At 49.1% G+C, this 25,231-nt stretch overlaps 1 protein-coding gene and 1 long non-coding RNA gene across 6 annotated transcripts in view; one reads left to right on the top strand and one right to left on the bottom strand.

The window, feature by feature from the left end:
• Positions 1 to 1,252: 1,252 nt before the first annotated feature.
• ARID1A (AT-rich interaction domain 1A) overlaps positions 1,253 to 25,231 on the top strand; it is an 83,316-nt gene continuing 59,337 nt past the window's right edge. Inside the window, exons 1-5 of one of the 4 annotated variants that reach the window (XM_037379046.1) lie at positions 1,253 to 1,485; positions 5,221 to 5,307; positions 13,825 to 14,015; positions 16,241 to 16,405; positions 22,278 to 22,368. Coding sequence is in view for 3 of the 4 variants with exons in the window: in XM_037379043.1 (XP_037234940.1) it covers positions 23,663 to 24,793 (1,131 nt within the window). In the remaining variant the exon portion in view is untranslated. Of the gene's footprint in view, positions 1,486 to 5,220; positions 5,308 to 13,824; positions 14,016 to 16,240; positions 16,406 to 18,784; positions 22,369 to 23,631; positions 24,794 to 25,231 lie in introns of those variants that run through there. The other 3 variants (XM_037379045.1, XM_037379043.1, XM_037379042.1) reach the window with 3 other exon arrangements.
• Positions 3,098 to 8,607, bottom strand: LOC119144121. 2 transcript variants are annotated; one of them, XR_005102964.1, is made up of 2 exons: positions 8,281 to 8,607; positions 3,098 to 7,756 (listed from the first exon to the last, which is right to left on the bottom strand). It is a non-coding gene; the product is annotated as an uncharacterized LOC119144121 (long non-coding RNA). The 2 variants fall into 2 exon arrangements; XR_005102965.1 differs by having other exon boundaries at positions 3,098 to 7,686.

Here is a 25,231-nt window from a genome sequence, read left to right as displayed (position 1 = left end):
CAGCCTGTTCGTCGGAGGTGAGGGGCAGAGGGGCGCGTTACACCCCAGGAAAAGGTGAACCTTTTGTTCGGAGCAAGAAAAGGGCGAGCCGGCGCCGTTCGCTCCGTTTCTTCCCTCAGGAAGAGCCGTGTGAATGTCGCCTCCCGCGGGGAGCGCGGCGGGGGCGGCCCAGGGGTCCCTGCCGGGTCCGCGGCCCCTTCCCCGGGCGGCTGAAGCGGCGCCCCCGCTCCGCGCCCGCCATCGCACCGCCTTGCCAGCGCCGCGGCAGGCAGAGGGCAGCAAAGGGAGGGTTTTTACTTTTTTACTTTTTTTTTTTTTTTTGTTCTCAGCCCTTTGCAATTGGAGCTTTCCAGCCCGATTGTGCTAAATGCTTATGTACCAGTGTTTCCATTTACAAACTCGACCTCCCTTCCCCCCGGGCGCTCAGCCGCTCTCCCATCAGCCGGCACCGCGGGCCCGCAGCCCCCCGGGGGGCACTGCCGCCCCCAGCCCCGTCGCGGCGGGGAAGGCCGCTGCCCCCGCACACCCCCCCCCCCCCCCAAAGCTGCCTGCCTCCCTCCCAGCGCCCTCCCTGCTAAGCCGGCATGAAGGCTGTCCGCCCCCCGCCACCTTCCCCCGCTCCCACCCCTCGCCGGCGTGCTGAGGGGCGCTCCCCGCGTTATGAGGAGGGAAAAGGGCGGCCTGCCGCCCCCTCCGGCCTGGACGGCGGTTACGAGGGAGTTTATCCCTCACTTCTCTGCTTCATCAGCACAGGAAAAGGGGGTGAGGGGATCGATTTGCGGGGTGTCAGCGGGCTCGGGGGCTGTCCGGGCTGCGCGTCCCCGGTGCGGCGGTGGGGAAGTGGCTGTCGCCCCCCCCCGCTCACGGCCTGGGACTCTTTCTCTCCCGCCCCCCCCCTTTCGCTCCTAAGCGGGAGTTTCCAGGAAGCGCTGAGAAGAGCCGCAGCACCGCGCAGCCTCTCGCACAGCTAGCTCCTTCCGCCCGAGACCGTGGCAGGAACGCCAAGTAGTCCCAACGGCCTCTCCTGCCTCACGCGGTAAAAGGCACCGTCCCGTTCTCCCTTAGCTGGATACAGTTACAGAAACGAGAAGAGGAGTGTTTCTCCCCACTGCCCTCACCCCCCGGGCTCGGCCGGGATAAGTCAGGGGGAAGTGGGGGGGAGGGGAGGTGAAAAAAAAAAGCGCCGGCCTCGGCGGAGGGGTCCGGAGGCGCGGAGAAGTGAGGCGGTGCGGGCAGCTCTGCGCGAGGGAGGGGTGAGCGGGAAAACGCGGCGCGGAGCCGGGAACAGCGCCCCCTCCCCCGGCGGGGGGGCCGGTGCGGCGTGTCGCTGAGGGGGCGGCCGGCAGCCCGCCGCCTCCACTGCTCCCCTCGCCGCCGCCAGCGGCAGAGTTCGGGGAAACTTTCCCCCTGGGTTAAGGTTGAGGGTCTGGGGTCGTGCCTCAGCCCTCCCCCGCCGCCTCACACGACGCGGCGTCCTCCTGGCAGGTGAGCGCCCTCGGAGCAGTTTCCACAGGGGCCCTGGAGCTGCGCCTTCCCCCCGCCCCGCCGCCCGTGGTCGGTTTTCCACCCCCGTCCCGGGGGGCCCGCGTTCCTGTCAGCACACCTGGGCCCTGCTCCGGCCCTCGCCCGCCGGGGGGGCGGCCGCCCTGCGCCTCACAGATAAGGCGCTGGGCTCACCCCACCCCGCCGATGGCCTCTGCCGCCCCACGGGCAACTTCGTGGCTCTTCTTTTTTCCCCTCATCTCTGGGTCTGCAGAGCTCTGCACTGCCACGTTTAGGGAAGTTTGCCCCTGATCCCGTCCCCGTCCCGTGTGTCCCCCCTCCCCCCCCCCCCCGCCCCCGGCTGTTTGACTTCGCACAGGACCCCACAAATCCTAAAGCTGCCCCTAGACGAGAGCTTCACATCCTCGCGTTAACCCTGCAGGGAGAACAGGGCAAGAAACTGTGATCTAAGGCCTTACACCCCGCACCCCTCCCGATCCCCTCCCCCTATCCCAGTTACACAGGCTTCGTGTCCTCCTATTAACCCTGTGGAGAGAGGACAAAAGCTAAACTATGATCCTGCTCTGCTTCCCCCATCCCATTCCCAGCTACACGAGCTTCACATCCTCCTGTTAACGCTGAAAGGAAAGAACAAGAGCTGCTGCTGATTGTAAGGCCTTGCTCTGCTTCTCCCCACCCCCTCTACCAGCCCCATCCCCCACTGCAGCTCCCATAGACTTGTATCCCTCCCATTAACGCTGAAAGGGGAGGACAGGAGCTCTGATGGGTTTTTCTCAGGCTTACTCTGTTTTCTCTCCCCCCTACCAACCAATACCAGCTCCACAGCCCTGCATAAGTGCAAAGCATGCATCTGGTCTGCTAGCACATCGAGTGAATGCCCCCTTTCCTCTGAGCTCCACAGCCCTGCAAGAAAAAAAACCACCCAAACCACAACCGATTCCCCTCGTTTTGCTTATTCATTATAATGGGTTGGAAATGTGCTTTTTAAAATGTGTGAGCTCTTGTTTTAGAAGCATCTGTGCTTTAAGAATAAGGTTTTGTCTTCTGTCATCTTGAACATAGCTCTTCATCATAAGTGCTCCATTTTCGTCCTTAAAGTTCTATTTTATTACCTCTTCTGGATCAGTGAAGGTCGGTTTAACCCTTTATATATGAAACTCAGCAGTCACTTCAGGAAAAGGTTGCCTTTTTCTTTACTAATTCATGGTTATAATAATATTTTATTGAGTAAGGGTTTTTTTCCAGACCAGTCCTGATGCATGCTGAAAGAAGTGTGTGCTTCAGCACTGATTAAAGTCATGTATGAGTTAATGAGAAGCTTGCAGAGTATGTGAAGCAAGAGAAAATCTTTAACCAGCTCTGCTGTTCCTTCTACATACCACAAACTTGTAAGCTGTAACCAGAAGGTGGATTGAATATGTGTGAAATGCTGCAGTAGGAGACTCTTGTAATTGCATCGCAGGTGGATGCTCACTCAATTAATGTATTATCATTTTCAAAATACCTCAAAGTTGAGTGGGTTTGGGGTTTTTTTTAAGTGTTTTCAGACTTCATATTTCACTTGGATGAAAGATGCTACAAGCCTACAAAGTAGTATTTTCTGGATTTATTTATTTTAAACAATCTCTTTCTTTCCCTATGCTAACTGCTTCCAGGATTAATTGATTGGTAACAGATAAGAGACTCTCAGGTGCTGGAGGAACATTAGCAGTGGTGTCAACATTCTAGTTATGGGACTTCTAATTTAAGAAACATATTGTCATAAGGAGTAAGATCAAGGCTGAATCCTGCTTCCATTTAGGCCCAAATATAAAATACATTGTGGAAGGAGTCCCCAGCGAACACTGAGAGTAATTAAGTAAAAATAAAACCTTTCCCTTCAGCCCCCTCCTTCCCCTTTTAACATAAGCAAGTAAGTGCAACACTGTTTCCAGTCCACCATTTCCATTATGTGTCCTGATATTTCTTAATTTTATATTGCATCTTAAATCCTCAAGTGACTTAAAATTTCTGTGATTTGGGGGTATTTCTAGAGCATACTTTTAAAGAAGCAATCTCACTGTGTCCCAAAAGGAGCTATTGAGTAGTCATTCCTGTAAAACGGACTGAACTTCTTACAGTTTTGCCTTTCCAAACACCCAATTTTTTTTTCTGTAATTTTCATACCTAATTGTTGAATGCCTTTTTCTTTACATTAAGTAAATATTTATTAGTACCAGTTGGATTTTTTCCCCTCTTTTTAAAAGAACAGAGCCTTGTCCCCGAGACAATCACTTCATACTGTATTGAGGAGATGACATAAAAAAAGGAATGAAGGAGAGTTCTCTTGTGTTGGGAACGTCAATGCCATTTTTGGAAAACAATACTATAGGAAATGGAAATGAAAAATATGTTTTATGCTGGTGGGAACTTGTAATGAGGCTAAGAGAGGATTTGATGTCTCAGAAAAGCAATCATTACAAGGGAAAAAGCGGGACTTTATCATCCATTTGTAAAAGTTCTCTGGCTGAATATCCTTTTGGGGAGCTGAAATTTGGCTCAAGTCTGTTTATGAACATCTGTTGAATGGAATTTTAAAAAGGCACAGATTATAATCTCAGTTTCTGTTGACTGCTTAAGATGATAAAATAAAACAATAAATGTATCTGCAAGTATGGGTTTTGTTGGTTTTTTTTTTAATAATGAGCTTCATGAATGTTCAGTAGTCTATACTACTGTTTACCTTGTCGTATATGTGTTTTCCATACATTTTTCTCTTTGGCATATAAAATATAGCCTCTACCCCTTTCTGCAGCTGTTTAATTCCATTTGAATACTTTCCTAGTAAGCTTTCAAGTTTGTTGGTTTTTTGGGTTTTTTTCTTTCTTAAGAGGAGACGCTTGGATTTTGGTGTGTCTGATATTTTTTGCACAAAGAATACAGCAATATATTTGAGGGGAAATTTTGAGAACTGTTGGGTATTCCCAGAACTGTGGCCGTTTGCTTAGATTCACATCCTGCCCACCTGTCTTCTGCTAGGTTGCTGTAAATGCAATCACTTTGTGTCCACTGTCTCTGGATAGTACTACTTCAGCATCTATTTCTGCAGTGTTTGTGACCTCCTGTTATTCAGGGAGGTCTTCACTGTAATTTTCCCTCCTATTATTTTGCCTCTTTTGCAGCCTGATGTTTTTGCTGTTGTTTTATATTCCAAGCAAGGATCCTGTGAATGCTTCAGCTCAAAATTTAGGTCATCTCTGATAGAAGGAGGAAGACCTAAAAAGTAAAAATAAGATTTCGATGTGCCTTTAAAAGTGACAACTCTTTTGGAAAAAATGTACAAACTCGTCTGTATTTTGTGGCTGTACGGGCTGGGGAGAATGGAGGGTGCCTTTTTTGATTCCAGAATGAAAGCTAAGTATCTTCATGTGCGTGTGGTTTCCTTCCCATATGCTTTCCTGGTCTTTTTCATTTTCACACCTGCTTTGAGCTTTAATCACTCAAATTATTCATAGACTTGCCCTGGAAAAAGAAGAGAGTGACCTCTTCCCATCTGGAGTAGATGGATTTACCATCAATAATTGTAAATGGACTTGGATGACTTAATAATGGTTTTTACGCTTAAAAATTTTAATTCTGTGATTTCATTGCATTTTAAGAATTCTGCGCATGGTCTTTTCCATAATGATAAGTTGAAGTTATACCATAGCTATTTATTTCTTGCAAATTATCTCTTAGCATTGGCCTCCCATCTACAAAGTGCTGATGATCCCCCACGAACAGCTGAGTCATCAAAGAACATCCATCGCTCACAGGACCAGGCCTGTAAGTTGCAGTTTTTTCTGTAATTATATAGAGTGTTGTTGATGACAGAGAACCTCAAGACAATTTATGAAATCAACAGCCGCGAAAGTAACGCAGGGCCTGTTGGGGGTTATGCATTCACATTGATTACGATTTAGCAGTCCCTCAGCCCGAGGGTATCCAAGGGGACATGGAGCCAACTGCTTCTCAAGGCGTGTGTGTTGCTGTAAGCAACAAGCTGGAATTGATAGATATCTGTTGCTATTGCCAGCAACTCTTGCTTCTCTGTTACTTTAGTGGCTTCATTTAAATTATTAAGAAACTTGTGAATCTGTTGTGTTTGTTTCCTGCTCTTCCTAGCAGCTATCTGCAGTTTTACATGTATTAAATGTGCTTAGCTTCATCTGGCCTAGATGTGTAATAAATACCTTAGTAAATGCGGTTAAGTCCAGTTTCCTCTATTAACTCAGAAGAGATTTGTTTCTTATCTGAATTGTTCCTCCATTCAGAAGGAGAGGAGGCTTGCATAGCTGGAGTTCACCTCATAAATCACCTAGACAAATTGAACTTGCGGCAGAAGAAGATACAAAATGAGAATAGTTGTGATTTAGACTCAGTGAACTTTGTGGTGTTCTGCTATGGAAAGACACTTGGCATGAGACAGAGTGAGCCACCTGTCACCAAGTGCATCTTCATGATGGAGGGACACCACGAGGCTGACTTCTGTGGGCTCAGCAATCGTGCAGTGTATTTAGATAGTTGTCCCATATTTCTTCAATGTTGTCCTTTGCATACGGCGCTGCCATTTTCTCTCTGTTACGCTTTTTCTGATGCTCAGAACGCAATGATATTTTTCACGAGCTGGAGACAGGTTGCTGGGCAGTTTGCTGTCATCTCGGCACACACTCTCTCGGTTCACAGAACAAGGTATGTTACTTCCTGGTGCTGATGCCGTAGTCTGTGCAGCTGCATGGAAGGGCCACTTCAGAAATCAGCAGCTCTTCAGCTTCCCAGGTTTTATTAACTGAGTTTAACCTTTGGTGATTAGTAAACAGATGTGTTAACTGTGTTAAGACAGTCAGTGGCCCAGCCGTTCCTCTTTGCAGTTCCCGAGACTTGTCAACCAAACTCTGCACCCTTGCCATCTCCATATCAGTATCCCTCTCTGCAGTTTCTGGCTTTTCTGTTGGAGACAGAGATGTGTAAAGATATCTTTAAGATGGCAGTATTTTTGGTGCAAAGAAGGAAAGAAAATGCTCTTTGACTTCCGAATGCCGGTGCTAGGTGCTTTTGTAACACCAGGTCACTAGCTTCTCCTTCCCCTTACTTCTCGTATTTGGTAGAATATTCATTGGGTTTAATTCTGACAGCTTCATAAATTAGGGGTAAATTCCGTGGGCCTGTCACTGGCCAGAAGAAATCCTCCACAAAAAGAGGAAGCAACTGTGGGTTGTTTTTTTTTCTAATTTCTAACAACTATTTGAAATATAAATGTTTAGAATAGTTACCATTTTCCAACTATTCCTTCAACTGAACAGCAGTCGTCGACTAAGCCCCACTTCTCAAGTGTGCCTCCCTTTGCCCTTAAATACCCTCTACATCAAAGCAGTATTTGGTGGCTTCCATTTGACAGTATCGGTCTGTTATTGATAACTTCTTTATCAAAAGATTAGAAGGACCTTCTTGGTCTTCACCAGACTCTGCTATGATATGCAGATACGTCATAATTTGCTCACTCATTTTTCAGGCTTTATCGGACAGGACTACCAGTCTGTGCAGCCACAGCAATTCATGTGACTTGGAGTGCAGGTTCTGTCTCTTCCTAACCTTCCTAACCCCATCGTAATGCTGCGGCTGTTTAGGATGATTAGAACTCTTCTGATTAGTTACCAAGCTGCTCTTTGTTTGATCTTCTGCCTAATTTAAACAATTCATCTTGTCTTTGTTCAATACAAGGTTATTTTCTACTATTAGCTCCTTTATAATGTCTTCATTACTTATTGATTACAGTTCTGAAATAGTTTGGGGTTGAGAGAGTTCTTTTTGATTCAAAGAGTGTTTGATGAATATATTTGTTGGCACCTGCAATGCTGTCCTTGTTTCCTCCCCTCCTTCCATATTTACCTTAAGGACCCTTCACAACAGTCTCGACTCCCCTCGTTACGATGGGTCTTTCCTTCTGCTAGATTAGAGCTTCCTCTTGGTGTTTTGTCATTTCTGAGTAAGGAAAGTCTGGTATCTTTCAGCTCAGTTGTTGCTTCATCTCCTCAGCTCTCCCAGGGGTCTTGCACACACTTTCAGTTCTGCCTTACGTTTTTGATTTTGTGAGGTTTCCTACTATTTACATCTCTTCACATATATCCTCTTCATACCATCTGCTACCTTCTGTTTTGCTCATCTCTGAAATGTAGTAACCATGTTTCATGCAATGTCGTTCTACATTATTTTCTTTAAGTTTAATTAAAAGATTCTGAAAGAACAAAGCAAATTAGAATTCACCCTTTCTGTGTAGACACTTTAATTGATAAGGGAACACTTAATAAAGACCTTCAAATGCCTTGACACAAATGAATTTGTAACCAAAATGTTGTACATTGTTTATCCTAAAGGTATATTATCAAGTCAACTAGGAGAGTTTTATTACTGACAAAAGTTAAGGGTATTAATGAAGAATGCTGTCTTCTCTAGAAACTCTTTTTCTTTGGAATTCAGCAGTTCTGCCAAGTAGTATTTACTTTCAAGTGAGTGTGTGGCTGTGTCTTGTTAGGTAAAAGCTGCAGTACTAAAACTGTTTCACTGAACTTAGCTTCTGACCTATCTTCTGAGGCCGTCTCTACAAAGGGATGATACATCAGTCTAGTCTGTTTGATCTAATTACAGCTATTTAACGATATGGAGCACAAGTACACTCACCCCACTTTGTTATGCTGATTTAAGGTATTTTCAGTGTTAATCGGGAGCACTGTTCTCTGGTTCTCTCTTGTATTAACTTACCTCTCAGAATATTCTGGGCAGGTATCCCATGGAGTGGTGTTCTGCTGCTCAGCTGCGTGGTTTTTTTCAGAGCGTGTTGACAGGGAATTCTCAGGAATTTGAGGATTCTGTGGGTCAACGTGACAAATTACAATTCCTTTTCTCATGGCATCCATTGATTTTTGCTGACACAATTTCTTTTTCAAAATGCTGCAAGGTTGCATGAAGAAGAAATGGGTAAATCCATTACAATGCATATTCCTGTGAGGTTGCACAGGTGGAAAGATTTAGTTCTGTGGCTTCAGAGAACTTTTGCTACTTGGTAACAGAAGAAATGCACAAAGAGAAACCAACCTGCTACTTCTACACAGGATTTTATCTGGAGCGGTTTACCCAGTGGTGTACTGTTTCTGGGTGCAGTCAGCTAGTGGTGACTGATAGCACTGGGTACTGGTGCAGAACTGGGATGGCCAGTAGCGGCAGCCAAACATCAGGATGACAAAATTGCATTCCTAGAAACCTGTGCAGATCTTGGCTGCACAGGCAGGATACAAACTAAAGACATCCCTTAACGTGCAGAAGCCCGTTGCTGTCTGCGGAAAAGCGTTATTTCTGATTCCTTCCAACTGAAAACTAGCCAGTTTTATGTCAGGGTTATTGTCACAGGATTTTTTTTTTTTACTGTATATATCTGGAGAAGGTGTTGATCTTCTATGTCATAAAGCTTGGCAACACATAAGAAATTACCTAGAGTTTTTCCCCAGGTACAGTCCCTGAATCAAATAGGGGTTATGGGGGTTCAAGGAATACACATGGTCTGTCAAGCCAGGAGAAAGAATTTATGAACACAGAGAACAACTTCTTAATGGTTGTACAGTGGCCTTGCTCATCAGTGTAGGTGATTTACCATTGAATGGATGTAGAATGGTATTACAAAACTTGTTAAGAACAAACTCATTCGAAACATGAGCTTGCCCTGTTTTGTGCAACCTCCGTAAGAGGCAGCGAAAAGTGGGTAGAAGCAAGGAATGGAAAGACAGTTTCAATGTTACGGACATCCAGTGAAAAAGCCTCTGCAAAAAAGCCATTTTTTTACATAAAAGTGTATCAAAGTAGTTTGACTTAGCAAAATAAAATTAATAAAACAAGGAACATTTAATCTGAAATGCCTTGTAAACTTTAAATTCAGAGTGCGTATGTATTTGCATAAGCGATGCACTTAACGCGCTCCTGCATCTCTTCTGGAGCTGGCAGTTGCAAGAACGTCCTCCAACTTACTGAAAGGGTAGCCTGAGACAGTGACCCAGAATGGCGTGTTCTTCATTTAAAAGTCCACTTTTCTAATTGAAATAATCCTTTCTCAGCAGTGTTCTTCTTCCTGTTATTTGCTGTAATAATAAATATAGCTGTCATAGGGACATCAGGAGGTCCTTAGATCCCATCACAACTCTGAGACGAGAGAGAGATGCTTATCTGTATCCCATACAGATGTTTGTGTATCCTGTGCTTAAAAAAAAAAATCTGAAATGAAGGGCATTCTACAACTTCCCATACTAGTGTTTTCATTGTTTAAATGTCACTTTTGTTACTTTGCCAAATCTTACTGTGAATTAAGTCTATTACCTGTTCTACTTTCAGTGGACATGAACATTTGGTTGCTGACCTTTACTGAAACAAAATAGACTGTTGGTATTTTGTCCCCTCTCAATTCTCACATGAGCTCTCTCCTTTTTCTCTTCTCTTTATTCTTTTTTTTTTTTTAATTAAGCAAATCCAGTATTTCAGTCTGTTCTTGGGGGTTAGGTTTCCTCAGCCTCCCAGCATTCTTGTTGCTCTCTTTGTGCTCTTTCCTGTTAGTTTATATCTGGTTTTATTTTTTTTATGTGGTACCTGAAAATGGCTACAATATTCCAGCTGAGATTTCACCAACACCGAGTTGAGCAAGATAATTGTTGTGGGTGTCCTACATAAAGCAGCCTTATTAAATATTTCTGTGATGTATTATCTTTATTGCATTGACTCAAATTCAGTTTGTGATCCATTATGACCACTGGCTTCTTTAGTGCAGTGCTGCCGCCCAGCCAGTTACTCCCCTCCTTGTGCATGCTCATGTCTTGATCCTTGGCTGCAAAAAAAAGGCGACTGAAAATGTCATGCCTGAAAACAAGGGGAAGAAAAAGATCTGAGGCAGCTTTTCAAATGCACCATTCTTGTGAACTCCAACTGGGTCAGCCTGCCAGTGGAAGAGGAATTGTGAGATAATGTTAATTTTCAATATTGGATTGAAATTATGTTTTCTCTTATTATTACTCAGAAAGTGTTAATTTCATATAAGTTCTAATATGACCTTGTTTGCTTGCAAATGGGGAGTCTTAAATTATAAGTTTCTTGCTCAATTTTTTTACTCTCCTGCTATTAACAAGACAAACGGAATAATTTGTTGATGTCCCTTTTAAAATATAATAGACATAGTTGCTAGATTTGAGGTGAACCAAAGTTGAATCTGAAAGGCATTTGAAGAAAGGAAAAAAAAACCCACAACAGAAAAGTTACGGGATTCTGGTTTTGTCCAAAACATTAATGACATGAAGATACAATTTATGGAGGTGAGGTATGCAGTCATCTGGTCAGAACACTGGAAAAGAAGAGGGAGCACCCCACCCCCCTGCCAAAAAACCTGCAGATGCTTTTCAGCTCCATGCCCTGGCCTGTTATCGTTGATAGAAAGATGAAGAAGTGGCAGGTCTTTGACAGCATGGAACACCGTGTGTTTGAAATTATGAAAAACATCTCCAGTGGTCAAACAGTTAAGAACAGAAGATCCCAAGAAGGGCAGCCATGGTTTGTTTGCTAAGGAAAAGTACTGCTAAAGCAGGTATGTTTTGTCCAGAGAGATTAAGAGACCTTAGATGGAAAGAAATGGGTAATAGGTATCCCTGGTGATGTTACTTATGATGGAAATGAAAAGCTGTTAGTGAAAACTAGAAATACAGTGCGAGTCTTTTATGGTCTTCTGGGGGGAAGTGCAATACTTCGGCTTTTTGGGAAGCTTTACCCTTCGAAAAGCTTGTTCTTTCAACAGTTCTCTGCAGAACGAGAGGACCATTGCGCTATGGAGGTGACAGTGTGTGTAGGCTTGAATGCAACAAGGATCACTGCTTAGTTCTCCAAGCACTGTCTGACACCGAGAATTTGCTGAGCTTGTGCGTACTCCAGGGCTGGGTCAGCCTACATGTTATTGGCTCTCTGTATTTCATGCTTCTTTACGCTTTTGTGACCCGGATGAATTTAACAGGGAACTGAGCAGGGTGTTTGGTTTTCTTCTGTATGGTTCTTACACTTTTGCTCATCTTAATCCAGTTCTTTGCACCTGATACAGTGTCTAATTTTAAATCAAATCATATAACCTGCCTTCTCAAATTCTTGTCTCATTCAACGAATGTTGGTTTCAGATTTTCCTTTTATCCTTGTTATTTGATGTTTGCTTACATATTTTATTTATTGCATATAATTCAAGTGCGGCAGTAAATACAGAATTACTAATTGTAATGGATTTTCATTACACTTTTCACTATAGTATCTGAATACTTTTAAACCACCATAAATGTATCATCACATATTGCAAAGAGATTTTTCCTCTCATTTCACTGATGCAAAGCAGGGAAATTAATGGCAAAGCTGTCAGAGTTCTCCACTGTATCTGTTCCAGTGACAATAAACACATTTCCAACTTGCCCCAGTGAACTAATCGTAAGTATCTCCTTTGTGAATCAACCACCAGGTTGCAGGTGAGCTTGGAGAGGGGGCTGCTGGTGTTGGTCATCCCTCTGTTTGGACTTTCCTAACACCGAGCTCGAGGAGCCTCTGTCGGCTGCCTTATGCCAGGCTTTTGAGGCACTCATCTCTCATTTTGTCCATAAGGACATCATGCTCCAGCGTAAGAACAGCTAGTCCCTTTCAGCTTGGTAGCCCCACTAGAAGGATTTTTTTAAACCTAATTTTTCTAATAGGAAGACATTCTATTCTAGCTATCATCTTAAATGTACTCGGGCTTTTATATATATCTAGTGCCAACATAATCCTTTAGCTTAAATACCTGTCTTCAAACCATAATCTATGTATACAAATGAATGCTATCCTGTCTCGGCCTTTCTTTTGTTGGAGTTAGCTGAAATAAAACACTGGTGTTTTCTTACGATAGATTCTTTGCTCTTCCAACAGTCTTAAGAAGCCTTTTCTATGACTATTCTAGTTTTCACTTATCATTCTTGAATATAAACCCTACCAAAAATTCTGCAAGAGAGCTGTTGCCATAACATCTGGATGTGCCTTACCTGATCCTTAGATCGCATTTGTCATCTTCATTTTTGTGATGTTTAGTCACTTCTGTGACTAAATATTGCTTCTGAGTCTTCATCCTTCTCTATTAACTGTGATGAATTCCCAGTTTACAAGAATTTTGGCTGTTAGTCCCTGTGTGAACAGCCTTGTGATTTGCATTAATCTTATTACTGCATTCCACCAGTCCGTTCCTCAGGATTCCTGTGCTGGTCCAGAACCTCATCCAGTTCTTCATTTACAATATTGCAGTCTTCTGTATTGATGCTTTGTGCTTTTGTCAGTGACTAGCTGTATTAATACTCTTTTTTTTTTTTTTTTTTTATGCGTCGTGCTCATGTCGCTTGAAAAAATAGCGCCAGTTCTGAGACCAGTGCTGGAGCTTTTAAAACACTCACTTCCTAGCCCAAAAGTTCCCATTTCAACACAACTCAGCCGGGGGTTTTTAGCCATTTTTTACACACAAAACTTTTCTTGCACTAATCTTCATATTTTCCACTTTAACTTGTATTTTCACGTATGGCAGCAGATCAAATGCTTTACTGAATTTTAGGTGGGTGAGATCAACCGTGTTTTCCTTTACCAAGAAAAATCTGTTTTCTTATCAAAGAAAGACATCAGATTTGTCTGGCATGATTGCCTTTGTTAAATCTATGTTGCGTTTTATCTGTTCATTTTCCTCTACATCTTTTCCCCCTCCAGGGGAAAAATAACTTAGGGTTTACATCTTGCTGAGGTCAGGTTAGTTAAGTCTCTAGTTGTCTGGACATTACTTTCCAAGTCTCTGGCTTGATTTTGAGATGGGGTTTTTTTTTCCCTTTCTCCCCATAATAGGACGTCAATTTTAGATTATTTTTGTACCCCTAGAGGTGGCTCTCTCTCTCATTTGTATCACAACTCAACTGTAGTGCTTCATGTTTTGTTTGGGTTTTGTTTGTTGATATGGGGGGGGGTTGCTGGTTTTGGTATTTTTAAAGAAAGATGCTATGTCATGGCTGTTGATACAGCAAAAAGTCATGAATTTTGAAGTACTGCAAAGTCCTTAAAAAAAAAAATAATGAGAAGTTTCTTAACCAGTGATAACTGAATCCAGGACTCTGTTATCCTGTGCAACTGTTGATGACTACCAGTGGATTATTACAGCCCATGGCAACACTGACATTCGGAAGTTACATTCCTTGTGCTGCTTCAGCGTTATTCACTGCTATCATTCCTGTCTTTAAACAGAAAGTGTGCCAGCTACTCTACACATTTGTGCAAGGTAGTCCTTAAGAAGATACAGTCTCAGAATAGACAAGAAAAACAAGACAATAGGAAGATCGTGACTCTGGAGGGTCAGGATTACATCGAGAGGGCTGCAGTGCTCTCTGACTGCAGGAACCCATGCCACTGGAAAACCCAGGTCATGTTTCCTGAAGGTAGGAAAAAATAATATTTTTAGATTCTTTGTTTCCCAATGTATGTAGTTACACTCCTTACCCATACACGTAATGAATATGAACCTTTCTGAGCACATTCTGCTCAGGTACTTCATTATAAAGGTAGGAATGTAAGCAACGACCATTAAATGCTTGGATTTGGGGTGTGCTTTTTTGTCATTTTGGTTTGGGTTTGGGGGTTTTTTTTTGGCCAGATATACTCAATATTTTTATAAAGGTTTGAAAACAAGGTCTGTCTTTTTTTTAATGATTTTTCAATAAGTCTGGAGCTCAGGATTCTGTTTTACGGAGAACGTTAACAATTCTGACCAATGCCTTTGTTTCACTGAAAGCGCATGTGATAATATCAGCCTTTATAGAGAAGTAATATTGCTAAGGTTTGATTGCAGGCCTCTTTAAAGTCAGAGATAACTGTTAGATTAAAATGACCTTGTTTCACAAATCCAGTAGCAAATTCTAAAAGTTCCAGCAAAGCTGGTCTGAATGTGCTTAAATTTTTGTTTCTAATGCAAGTGAATTTCACTGAGGTAAAGTTACAGAGTTTTACTTTTAGGCCATGTTCACTTGAGCTAGATTACAGGATGGAGGCCTTAAAAGCAGAAAATCAGTCACATCCCTGCATGCAGACTTCTGTGCGCGCGTGAAGTCCTAAAGCTCCCCATGTGGGTTAGATTACAGAATTAAGATTTTGAAATACACATTTGCGGGTGACTGTTGAAAGGTAGGTCAGTAGAATTTCTGTCTGACCCTTTCATGATCGAATGTTTCAAAGCTGGTCAACACCTTGTTTACGTGGAATATTGCAATTGTTTTGCTTTATTAAATTTTCTATCAGTTATTTGTGCCTGCCTTTGTACATCTGAAATGAAGGGACATTACTAAGTGTTCTCCCTGTAGCATGAATATTTAATAGTTTGTGTGTTCTTTCTGTCTTGTGTGTGCCTGTATAATATCAACAAAACCTCTTAATATCTGTTTTTGCACAAGATTTTCAAAGCACATCATATGACTGAGTCATAGTGCTGAGCAAACTAAGCTGTAGTTTCACCTAAAATACTAGAATATATTTGCCAAATGGTGGTATTTGACAAATAAGCATGGATTCAGCTAACTTCCCCTGGAGATTTCATTTCAGTTTGATCTGAGTTCCCAGTATGGATGAACTGGTGTCTTTTAGAAATTTTAAAAAAATCTTTAGCCCATTTAAAAAGATGCTTTTTCTTTGTTTTCTCAGAGGTACAATACTAATTTTCTCGAGCTGGGAGCTGGTATGAGTATTGTGGACAGATCCGGCAAAGTGCTGAGTATAAGGTTAACTTTAAGGGAGTACATGCCTAAAATCACCGGGGCTGCTGATGTTTAAAATTACGCATATACTTAAGTACTGCCATGGCCTGAGGCCAGTGGCTTTTGCATCTTCTAGGACTGAGCCCTAAGCAGACTACAGTGAATGGTTGCAGCTGAATTTTCTTTTTCCATTTTAAATATAAGGTTTAAAGCACAAAATCTGACAGCTGTTTAATTTAAAATACTTATTTTAAAAGTGAGGCATGCAATATGCGGAGTCGATATGCCTGGTTTCTTTCTTTCTGTCTCCCTTGGCATCCCAGCTCACTCCTCTAGAGCGTTAGTGCAGGGCTTGCAGTTTTCAGCGGTGCTCCGTTCCTGCTTTATCCTCTTCCATCTTTTCCATCTGCTTCATTCTGTTTGGAAAATGGCAATGTAGAATGTGTTTGGTGTAACCTTAATCCTGACCAGCATCTGGGCTCCGTTTAAAAAAAAAAAAAAACACATCTACTGCAGGCAAGGTTTCTGTATGTTTCCCTGCTTTAGTAAAATAAAGTGTGTGTGTGTGTGAGAACAAAAAATAACTGTAGCAAAATAATATTTATTTTAATTGAGACGTTCATTAATATGTAGGGTTTAATGTGTTTTCCTATATACATGGACAAACCGTGGTGTTCATAATTCTCACCCCACCACTATCCTGGTGGGTGTCACGTCGGAGGTGAACCAGATTTGCACCATTTTAGAAAAGGAGTGAAAGCATGGGGGGGTGGGGGGGTGTTGTCTTTAAATCTTCTTTTAACAGCCACGCTGTTAATTACTCACAAATATGTAGAAGTTAATGCCACCATAAAAAATGTGAGGAACTGAAATTCCTGTGCGCTGCCTTATGCCGTTTCCCTATTAAACTTTCACAGGCCTTTCAGAGGTCCCCGGTGGCAAGGCGATTCCATGAAACGCTCCAGAAGAAAGTCACCAGGATGAAGTTGTGGCCACCGGCCATGGCTACCGACGCATCCTCCACTATGGCCCGCCCGCCCCGGTGCCACTAGCCCAGCCGGGGCAGACCAGCCGCCCATCAGGTCGGTGTAGCCGCTTCTGGGGGGCTCCTCCCGGCCGCCCCCGCGGGTCCCGGGAATTGTGTGTGTGTGTGTGTGTAGCTCGGTGCTGGGCACCGGGCGCCTCTGGGAACCTGGCGCTGGCTGCCTGCAGCACCTGGGGACCGCGCACATGCCTCGGTAATTGCGCACCCCGCGGAGTGCCATTGTGCTCAGCCACACGTTAAAACAGCCGCTTCTGAGCCAGTTCCGATCGCTGGGGTGTGACTCCTCAGTACAAAGCGCAGAATAACGCTTTCCAGCCAATTGCGCTCCCCCGGTGGCTGCCCCCCCCCCTTGCCATTATTATTATTATTTTCCCTTTTGCTCTTTGATTTTCCCGATCCCGGCGGTACCGTGCGCATCTGCCCGCCGCTCTCGGCTCGGGGCTCTTGAACTTCACTGCCCGAGCAGCCGCAGAGGTCGCTTCTGAGCAGCACCAAAAGGTTGTGTTTGGTGGTTTTTTTTTTTTTAATTCCACCCCCCCCCCCCTCGTCCCGGCCCAGTCCCTCGTGGCCGGAGTGGAAAAGCACGTTTAAATCCTGAACTCGGATTTCCCACGTGGTGTCTCGTTGAGCTGCTGTCACAGCCACGCCGTGCACTCCCCACACGGGGCGAAGGCGCTTCTTTTCTGCCTCTGCTGAGAACGTAGAAGGTGATTAACATTTTTAATCAAGCGGTATTTTCAGGACACCGCACTTAACCCAGTCTTGTGCGACAAGCGAACTCTCGTCATCCACAGATTCTTGCTTTTTTGATCCACCACCGAGTGGACAAATAATGAGGGATTAAAGTTCTGCTCCACCTTCCGTGGGTGACCGTTCAAGGGATCAGTGTTTGTCAGCGATTTGAGGGTTAATCCAGACAAGTTTATAGCGTTTGGCATTCTGGGTCTGTATACATGGAAAGAGCATGTGTGGGTTTGAAGTGAAGAATTAGCAGCGTGTACCGGGAGACAAGAACAATTGTTTATGTGAATATAGGATATATTGGAGAAGCGGCTAAGCATTACATTGCGGGGGGTGTGTTTGTTGATTTTTCACCACATTGGGGGATTGTGGTCCTAATGCACAGTGTTTCAACGTGCTCTGGGGAGAAACGGGGCGGGGGGGGAGGCAGGGGAGTACCCAAAGTTGCATCTGGTCTTCAGACCTGGCTGTAATTTCTTGGGGAAGGTGTCCCCTACCTCGAATTACTTCGTTTAAACAGACCTAGAGCACGCCTCATCTTTAAGGCCTTTTTCCTGATGTCTCTAGGAGGCACCCTTCATCGAGCAAGGAGACAAAATCTTGGCAAAAAGAGCACCGAAGGATGTGAACCCCTCGGAAAATTCCACTTCCTGCACAGCAGCGCTTGTCCTTGGGTCTCTCACTCATTCCCATGCTCTTAACAAGGGATTTCTGCCTGAGGCTACCGCACCAACTTTCTAAATAAATGCCGTGCTGCAGCGAACACCGAGCTCGCCGCTCCAGCAGCTAATCTCGGCTCAGTACGAGCTCGCTCTGCTCTCTTCCTACTTCCCTCCATTTTATTTCTCCACCGGTTGGGTTTTTTCCCCTCTCTCTCCCCTCTCATCAGCAGACTCCAACTCTCTCTCCTGCTGAACTTGCCGGGAACAAAAGGCTCCGTTCCAGATCCAGCCCGCAGTTGCCGTGAGAAACTTCCTCGCCAGCGCTGTCTGTCGCTCCGCGCTCCCTCCCTCGCTCGCTCCCTCCCTGCCTCGGTAAAATGGCAGTGCAAGGGCTTGATGAAAAGGGTGAAAAAACCTCCTTTCTCAGCGCCTGCCTCTCCCGCAGCAACCCCCCCCTGCCCCAGTCGTGACGCCTGAACTCAAACTTCTCTAAAAATACACTTTAGGAGGGCAGAATTTGACGGGAGGGATTTTTTTTTTTTTTTCTAAACACTCTACTGAAAAGAGCAGCTGAGGGTGGGAGAAGCGCAGAGGGACAGCTCTGGGGAGCCGGCAGCCTCCCTCATGCAGCCGACCCTGCTGCTGGTTTCACCTCCCTGCCCGGCATCGCCAGTTCCCAAGTACTTGAAACAGAATAACAGTTTTCCTTCACTGGGAAAAATCCAGGCCCAGAGTTGAGGTCTTTCTCTTTTCGCAGCTTTAAAAGCCTTTTTTTAACTCCTCCGAGTGAGGATTGCAGTGTAACGCGGCTGCTCCGCAAGCCCACCCGACAGGTCCCAAATCTGGTGGGATTCGGGAGGAAATTAGACGGTTGGCTCCTGATCCAGTGCAGGGGTTTTTAGAAACTCCGCTCCGCGTTTTGGTTGTCTTTTTTGCCCTTTTTTTTTTTTTTTTTTTTTTTTTAAGTAGATTTACTCTTCCTTCCCCGAGCGCTCAGCACCAGAGAGCTGGGGTGTGAGGGGGCCGTGAGCCCGCTGTGTACACCCGCGCGTGGAAAGTAAATGGGGTTCGCTCTTGCCTCCCACTTTCTTATGGTGCCCCCCACCCCCGAACATCGGGGGGGTTTCTCTGGAATGACTCAGTCCCAGCTCCAGCCTTATTTTCATCGCCGGGGGAGAGCTGCTCTCCCTCGGTCAGCCCCGAATCCGCGCACATCTGCCCCAAACCTCGCTCCTGCGCCCCCCCGGCCACGCCGGTGCTGGCGGGGGTGGGGGCGCGGGGCCGCGGACACGCGTGGGCTCGGTTCCCGCAGCCGCCGCGCAGGATGCGCGGGGGGCTCGGCGGGGCTGCGCGTCCCTTCCCCTCCGCGCACTCCGCTTCGCCTTTTCCTCCTCCTAGCGAGGGCTGCTGAAATAATGCGTTTCCTTGAGTCAGGCCGAGTCGCTCTCCTCGCTTGATGCGCATCCAAAGTTTTGCAGCTCCCTGTCAAACGCTCGCACCGGAGTCTCGCGGGCCGGCCGAGGAAGGGGCTCGGTCCCTTCCCTTTGTAACCTCCCGCGCCCGCTCGGTGGGAAGCAGCAAAATCCCGTGGAAAATCCACTCCTGCCTTTGAGCTGTGCTGCTGCTTTCAGCAAACTGACGGAGTTACCTTCGGCTGAAACTCCACTTCAGTTGGCAGTGCAGAGCTCTCGCCGCCTGCCCCACTGCCATTGTGTCAGCGCCCAAGAAGGAGATTATACAATATCTTGACATTTTTTTAAGAGGATAAATAAGCATTGTCTTCGCACGATGCCCCGCACATCAGCCACTCACAGCAAACAAATCCAGCAAATAATATTAATCTTGGTGGTTGTGAAGCTGCCAAGGAGGGCGCTTAACCTAGATATGACAGTGGCTAAAATACTGGAAGGAACGGGCTGGGCAACTATAAACATATTTACAGGAAATGTAATTTTCTTTAGCAAAACTACTCTCAGATAAGCTGAGGCACAGTAGATAACCTCTCCTTACTCCATTCCGTATTTTGCAGCGTGCCCCATGAATTATAATAGATGGGTCTCTTGTTCTTGGGTCCAGTCTGCATATCTCAGCATACTGTGCCTTTCAGTAAAATGGAAGAGCATCCTTCTTCACCCAACTAGATTAATTGCTTCTCAGCTCGTTAGTTGCACTAGTTAATACTTTATTCTAAGAACTCTACCCGATTCCTGAAGTAACAATCCAGTCCACGTTTGTAGCGAGTTGAAAGGCTGGGGATAACGATAACGTGTGTGTGAGCGTGAGGGAGCGCGGCTGACTTTAGTCCGGTTTCCATGTCAACGATTCAGTCCATATTTGCCATCACACAGTTGGCAGAGCCTTTTTTTTTTTTTTGGGGGGGGGGGGGGGATGGTGGTGGTAGTGGGAGACACTACTCCTGTTTCTAGTACTCTAATCTAGACCAGGTTTCCTAAACTGCCTTAGTGTTGGGTTAAATGGCATGGCCACCTTCATGAAGGAGACTTCCACTCAGGAGGAGCCAGGCTGGTGCTGGTGGCCTGCAGTGCCATGTGCGAGCGCTGGGCTGGCTCCCCAGCCTATCTCGGCAGCCAGGGGCTGAGCCTGTCACAGAGGAAAGCGTGCTCAGCACTTAGGGAGATGGGGAGGAGAGGACTGCTGCATGCTACTTAGCAGGGATCGCTCAGGCTGAGAAAGAGAGCGTCGGCACGTTGCAATGAAAAGGCTCGTCCGGTTCTGCTGGGAAGCTGGTAGTTACGACACGGGATGACATGACCGGCGGGAGGATTTTCAGCTATTAGGTGGAAATGTTGTTAAGAACTGTACTGTCATCTACTTCCCAAATCCCATAGTTAGAGATTCATCGAATGCCTTAGTATTTAGTAAAGTGCCAGGGCCTCATTGATGAGGCATATTCCAAAATCTGCTTCAGCTTTCACAAACATTTGGTAAAGTGAGTGTCTCCTCATTGTGTGGGTGGCTGGGGAATCCAGTCTGCTTTTCACATTACGATCAACACCAGGTTTCTTAGTCTGCCATAGTGCTCTTTGAAGAAGATTCCAAAAGACTGACACGTGTAGAGAGGTTGCCAGCTCTGGGATGGGGTCTTTGGATACACCTGAGCTGCACCCCAAGCTCCCCAGCTGTGGCCGATGAACTTCTGGTGGGGCTCAGTTCGATGGCAGGGCTTTGCTTCCTCGGAGTAGGCTGTAGCTGTGGAGCTGGGGAGATGGTTGCTTGAGACGGTTCTGGGATTAAACGGCAGAATTCTCTCCGGTTTGTTGTTAGTTTGGTTTTTTTAAAGTTTAGCATGAATGAAACACCTGAGGAATATATTGGTGCTGTGGCACACTACAGCCCACCACAGGCATCAATAAAGCCACTGGGCCTCGCTTGTGAGGCTACCCTGATATGTTGAAGGAGTTTTTCCCTCCGCTTCTTTGTCCTTCTAGAAGCCAGGGCGTTGATCAAGTATCAGAGGCACCTCTGAAGAGAGTGTGTAGATCAACTTTTTGTTCTATCATGTTCCACAGTTTTCAGGCTCTCCTGAAGGAGAGTTTCTTGATGGTTTTGCTGCTCTGTGGTCCACACTGGTCTCAGTGAAGCCACAGAGCCTCCCCTGTGTGATTCTAGCACCAGACTGGGGCTCCAACCTTCGTGAAGGCCTTTGAGCACTATCACAATACCGATGTCATCATTTATTACCCTTTTCTTTCTAGAAGTTTATTTACAGCTGTGGAGAAAGGCCAGTGGACCAGTTTGCTGCGATGGAATCTGCTCTGCATTGCACAGTCAACTGTAAAGACTGTAAAACGGCAAAGCTGCCTGTTCGCGCGCCTGCAGGGCAGTTGATTGCTCTAGAATACATTCAAAATTTTTCTGTTTATTGCCCTGTCCCGCCTTCCCTCCCACCTTCCAGCTTCGGAATAAACCCCTTTGTTCTGCCACCTGCATTCTAGCTGATAAATATTTTACATTATAAGTTTTATAATGAGCGTGAGGGTTGAGTTGACAGCAGCAGACACCGAGATCTTCAGCTCATCCATAACAGGCATGCGGCGCCGGTGCTGACTCGGTCCGTCTACGCGTTGCCTTGCCTCTGGCTCCGGACTCAAGTGTCCCCACCACCATCACCAGTGCTGTTAAAATGGGATTTTGTGTGGGGTGGTTGTCAGAGGCGGGCCGAGCCCCGCGCTTTTTGGACTGTCCAGCTGGTAACGGAGGTCACTTCTCCGTTTTTTGCTGAGGTGATGTTCTAAATTGGCAGCCCCGATCAGACCTCAGAAGTGTCTTGTGACTCTCCACCCACTGTTTTCGGATGTCTTCTCTCTCCTTAAGGTTGTATTTGCTTAAACTTCACTTTTCCAAATATTTCCACGTTCCAGTGGAGGCACCTGGGACCCAGATCTCAACCGCACTGTGGCTGCCATTTTCACTAGGCAACCGTGCCCTGATTTCCAAGCGCTTGGGTTTTATAATCCGAGTAACTCATCTCTTTCTATCTGCCAGGCTCTCCCGCAGACCCGTACCACCCGAAGTAACGCACGCAGCTACAGAACCCGCTGGCGCAGGACAGGCCGTGTCCAGGACGGAGTTCCAGGTACGTTTCTCTCCTTTTTCCCCGCGGTGGGATGGAGGAGGTGGGAACGTGGGTCTGCGAGGGTTGCTGAAGAGCGTGGGCCAATTCTCGGTTCACCTCCTGACGGCCAGGGAGCTGCGGCACCCGCGTAGCCCTCTGCGATTGCCAGAGCATCCCGGGTGTTGCTCAACGTGTTGTGTCTAGACACGTTCAGGTGGTTTTGGTTGTCCGGATCTGGCCGCCCCCGGGTTTGCTCCTGGTTAGGTGCCCACGGCCCTGGCTTTGGCAGGAGCGGGAACCCGACTTTTCTTGGATGTCCGTGCGTGCAGTTGAGAGCCCTGGCGCGCCGCCAATGCCTTTTCCAGAGGGACACAACCAGCGGAGAGGAAATGACAACCGCTAACAGTTTGCAAAAGGCTAATTCTAAATGGAATTTCTAGGGACAAAGAAGAGGCGCTTCGTTAACCCACGGGCCATCTCCCCGCCGACACCCCGCGGCTCGGCCCTGCGCCCCCCTCCCGCGGGGCTCGCGCTGCGGGACGCCCCCGCGCTGCCCCCCAGGGCTGCCCCGGCGACGTAAGGCAGGTCGCCCCCCAGCCCGGGGCCGGGCCCATGCCCACCCCCCTCGCCCCCCCCCCCCCCCCCCCCCGCCCGCCCCGGCGCGGGGCTCAGCTCCGCGGATCCGCTGCGGGTTTTGCGTGCGGCAGCTCCGCCGCGCCGAGCCGCCAGCGGCCGGGGCCGGCCCGCTCCTCCTTTGTGACGGGGGGGAGGCTCCCGTCCGGGCCCGCTCCGCTCCGCTCCGGGTTTGGCAGGCGGCCGCGGCGCTGGGTAAAATGGCAGTGCTGAGCCTCGTGTCGGAGTGAGCCCCGCTCGGCGGACCAGAGTCGGAGCTGCCGCGCGGCTCGCCCAGCCCGGCCCCGCCGCCGCTCGGCACGGCTCCGGGGACGGCGCCCGCCCGCCCGCCGTGTCCCCCCTCCCTCCCTCCCGCCTCTCCCGCACCGGGAGCCCCGTCCCGGGTCCCCCCCTCCTCCTCCTTCCCCCCCACTCCCTCCTCCTCCCCTTTCTCCGCCGGCTGCAACCGAGGAGGTACAGCGGGGCCAGGCCCCGGGAAGCCCAGCCCAGCGGAGCCCTCCCCGCCTCGCCAACCAGGCCGGGGGGGAATGAGCCCCCGCTGCCCTGAAGAGCCCGCCGCCGCCTGAGCGGGGAGCAGCAGAGCAGCGAGGCCTCACGCCGGCCGGCCAGGCAGGGAGCAGCTCGGGGGGGGGGGGGGGACCGGTCCGGGGGGGGGGCGGCTGGGTGGGGAGGGGGGGGGATCATGGCTGCTCAGGTCGCCCCCGCCGCCGCCAGCAGCCTGGGCGCCCCGGCTCCATCCGAGCTGAAGAAAGCGGAGGCGCAGCAGCGGGATTGTCCCCCGGAGGAGGCGGGGGGTGAGGCGGCGGCGGAGCGCGGCGGCGGCGAGAAGCAGGCGGAGAGCGAGGGCCCCCCGGGGAAGGAGCTGCAGGACGGGGCCGAGAGCAACGGAGGGGGCGCAGGGGCCGAGTCCGACCTGAAGAGCTCGAACGGGAACCCGGGCCCCAGGCCCGCCGCTGCCGCCGCCACCCTGAACAATAACCTCCCGGAGCCGCCCGGTGGCGGCGGCAGCAGCGACGGGGTGGGGGCGCCGCAGCAGCAGCCGCCGCCGCAGCAGCCTCCCCCTTCCCACCCGGCCGCCTTGCCCCCGCCAGCCTACGGCTTCGGGCAGCCCTACGGCCGGGGCGCCCAGGCCGCTGCCGCCGCCGCCGCGGCCGCCGCCGCTGCCTTCCACCAACATGGCGGACAACAAAGCCCTGGCATGGCAGCGCTGCAGAGCGGGGGCCTGGAGCAGTCCTACCCGGGGCCGGCGGGAGCCCCCGCGGGGCCGCCCCCTCCCCAGAACTCGCACGGCGGCGCCGAGCACGGCTTCCCCAACCACCAGTACAACTCCTACTATGCGGCCGGGGCCGGGCGCAGCGCCGGCTCCTACCCGCCTCCCCCCCAGGCCTACGCCCTGAGCTCCCCCCGGGGCAGCGCGCAGAGCTCCGCTCCCGCGGCCGCCAAGTCCCCCGCCGCCGCCGCCTTCCAGCAGCAGCGCTTCGGGGTCATGGGGCCCTCGGCCGCCGGCGGCGCAGGAGGAGGGGGCGCCACCCCGCAGCCCACGGCCACCCCCACCCTCAACCAGCTCCTCACCTCCCCCAGCTCCGCCCGCGGCTACCAGGGGTACCCCGGGGGCGACTATAGCGGCGGGCCGCAGGACGGGGGAGCCGCCGCCAAGGGCCCGGCCGCAGCGGAGATGGTCTCGCAGTACGGCGGGGGCGGCAGCCAGGGCTGGGCCGCGGCGGCCGGCGGGGCCCCGCCGAGGAGCCACCACGCGCCCATGAGCCCCGGGAGCAGCGGCGGCGGCGGACAGTCCCTCGGCAGGAGCCAGCAGGTAACGGCGGGGCCGCGGGGGGTGGGGGGCGGGGGGCCGCGGGGTGGGGGGCGGCGGGACCTGGGGCCCGGCGGGGGGGGGACACACACGGCGCCTCTCCCGCGGGTTGCCCCCGCCGGGCCGGCGCTGCCGGGGAGCTGCCATTGTCTCGTTGCCTGCTCGCTCGCTCTAAAATGGCTGCCTCGCCGCCTTCCCTTCCTCCCTCCCCAGCCTTTTGTGCGGGGCTCCCGGCCAGCGGCCGCCGTTCCTCCCGGGGCGCCCCAGGCGGGGGAGCGGGCCGGCCGCCCCCGGCGGAGGGGCGGCGAGGGGCCGGCCAGGGCCGGGCGCGGGGGGCCAGGGCAGCGGGGCGGGCCCGCCCGGTTCGACGGCGTGGCCCCGGCCGCCCCGCCGCCGCCATCCGCCCCGCCGCCTCCCCCCGCCGCGCTCCCGGGGCCCCGG

Source organism: Falco rusticolus, chromosome 3 (assembly GCF_015220075.1).
Source record: "Falco rusticolus isolate bFalRus1 chromosome 3, bFalRus1.pri, whole genome shotgun sequence".
Classification (NCBI taxonomy): Eukaryota; Metazoa; Chordata; class Aves; order Falconiformes; family Falconidae; genus Falco; species Falco rusticolus.
Note: the sequence above shows the minus strand (reverse complement) of the source record. Positions and strands in the feature narration are given on the sequence as shown.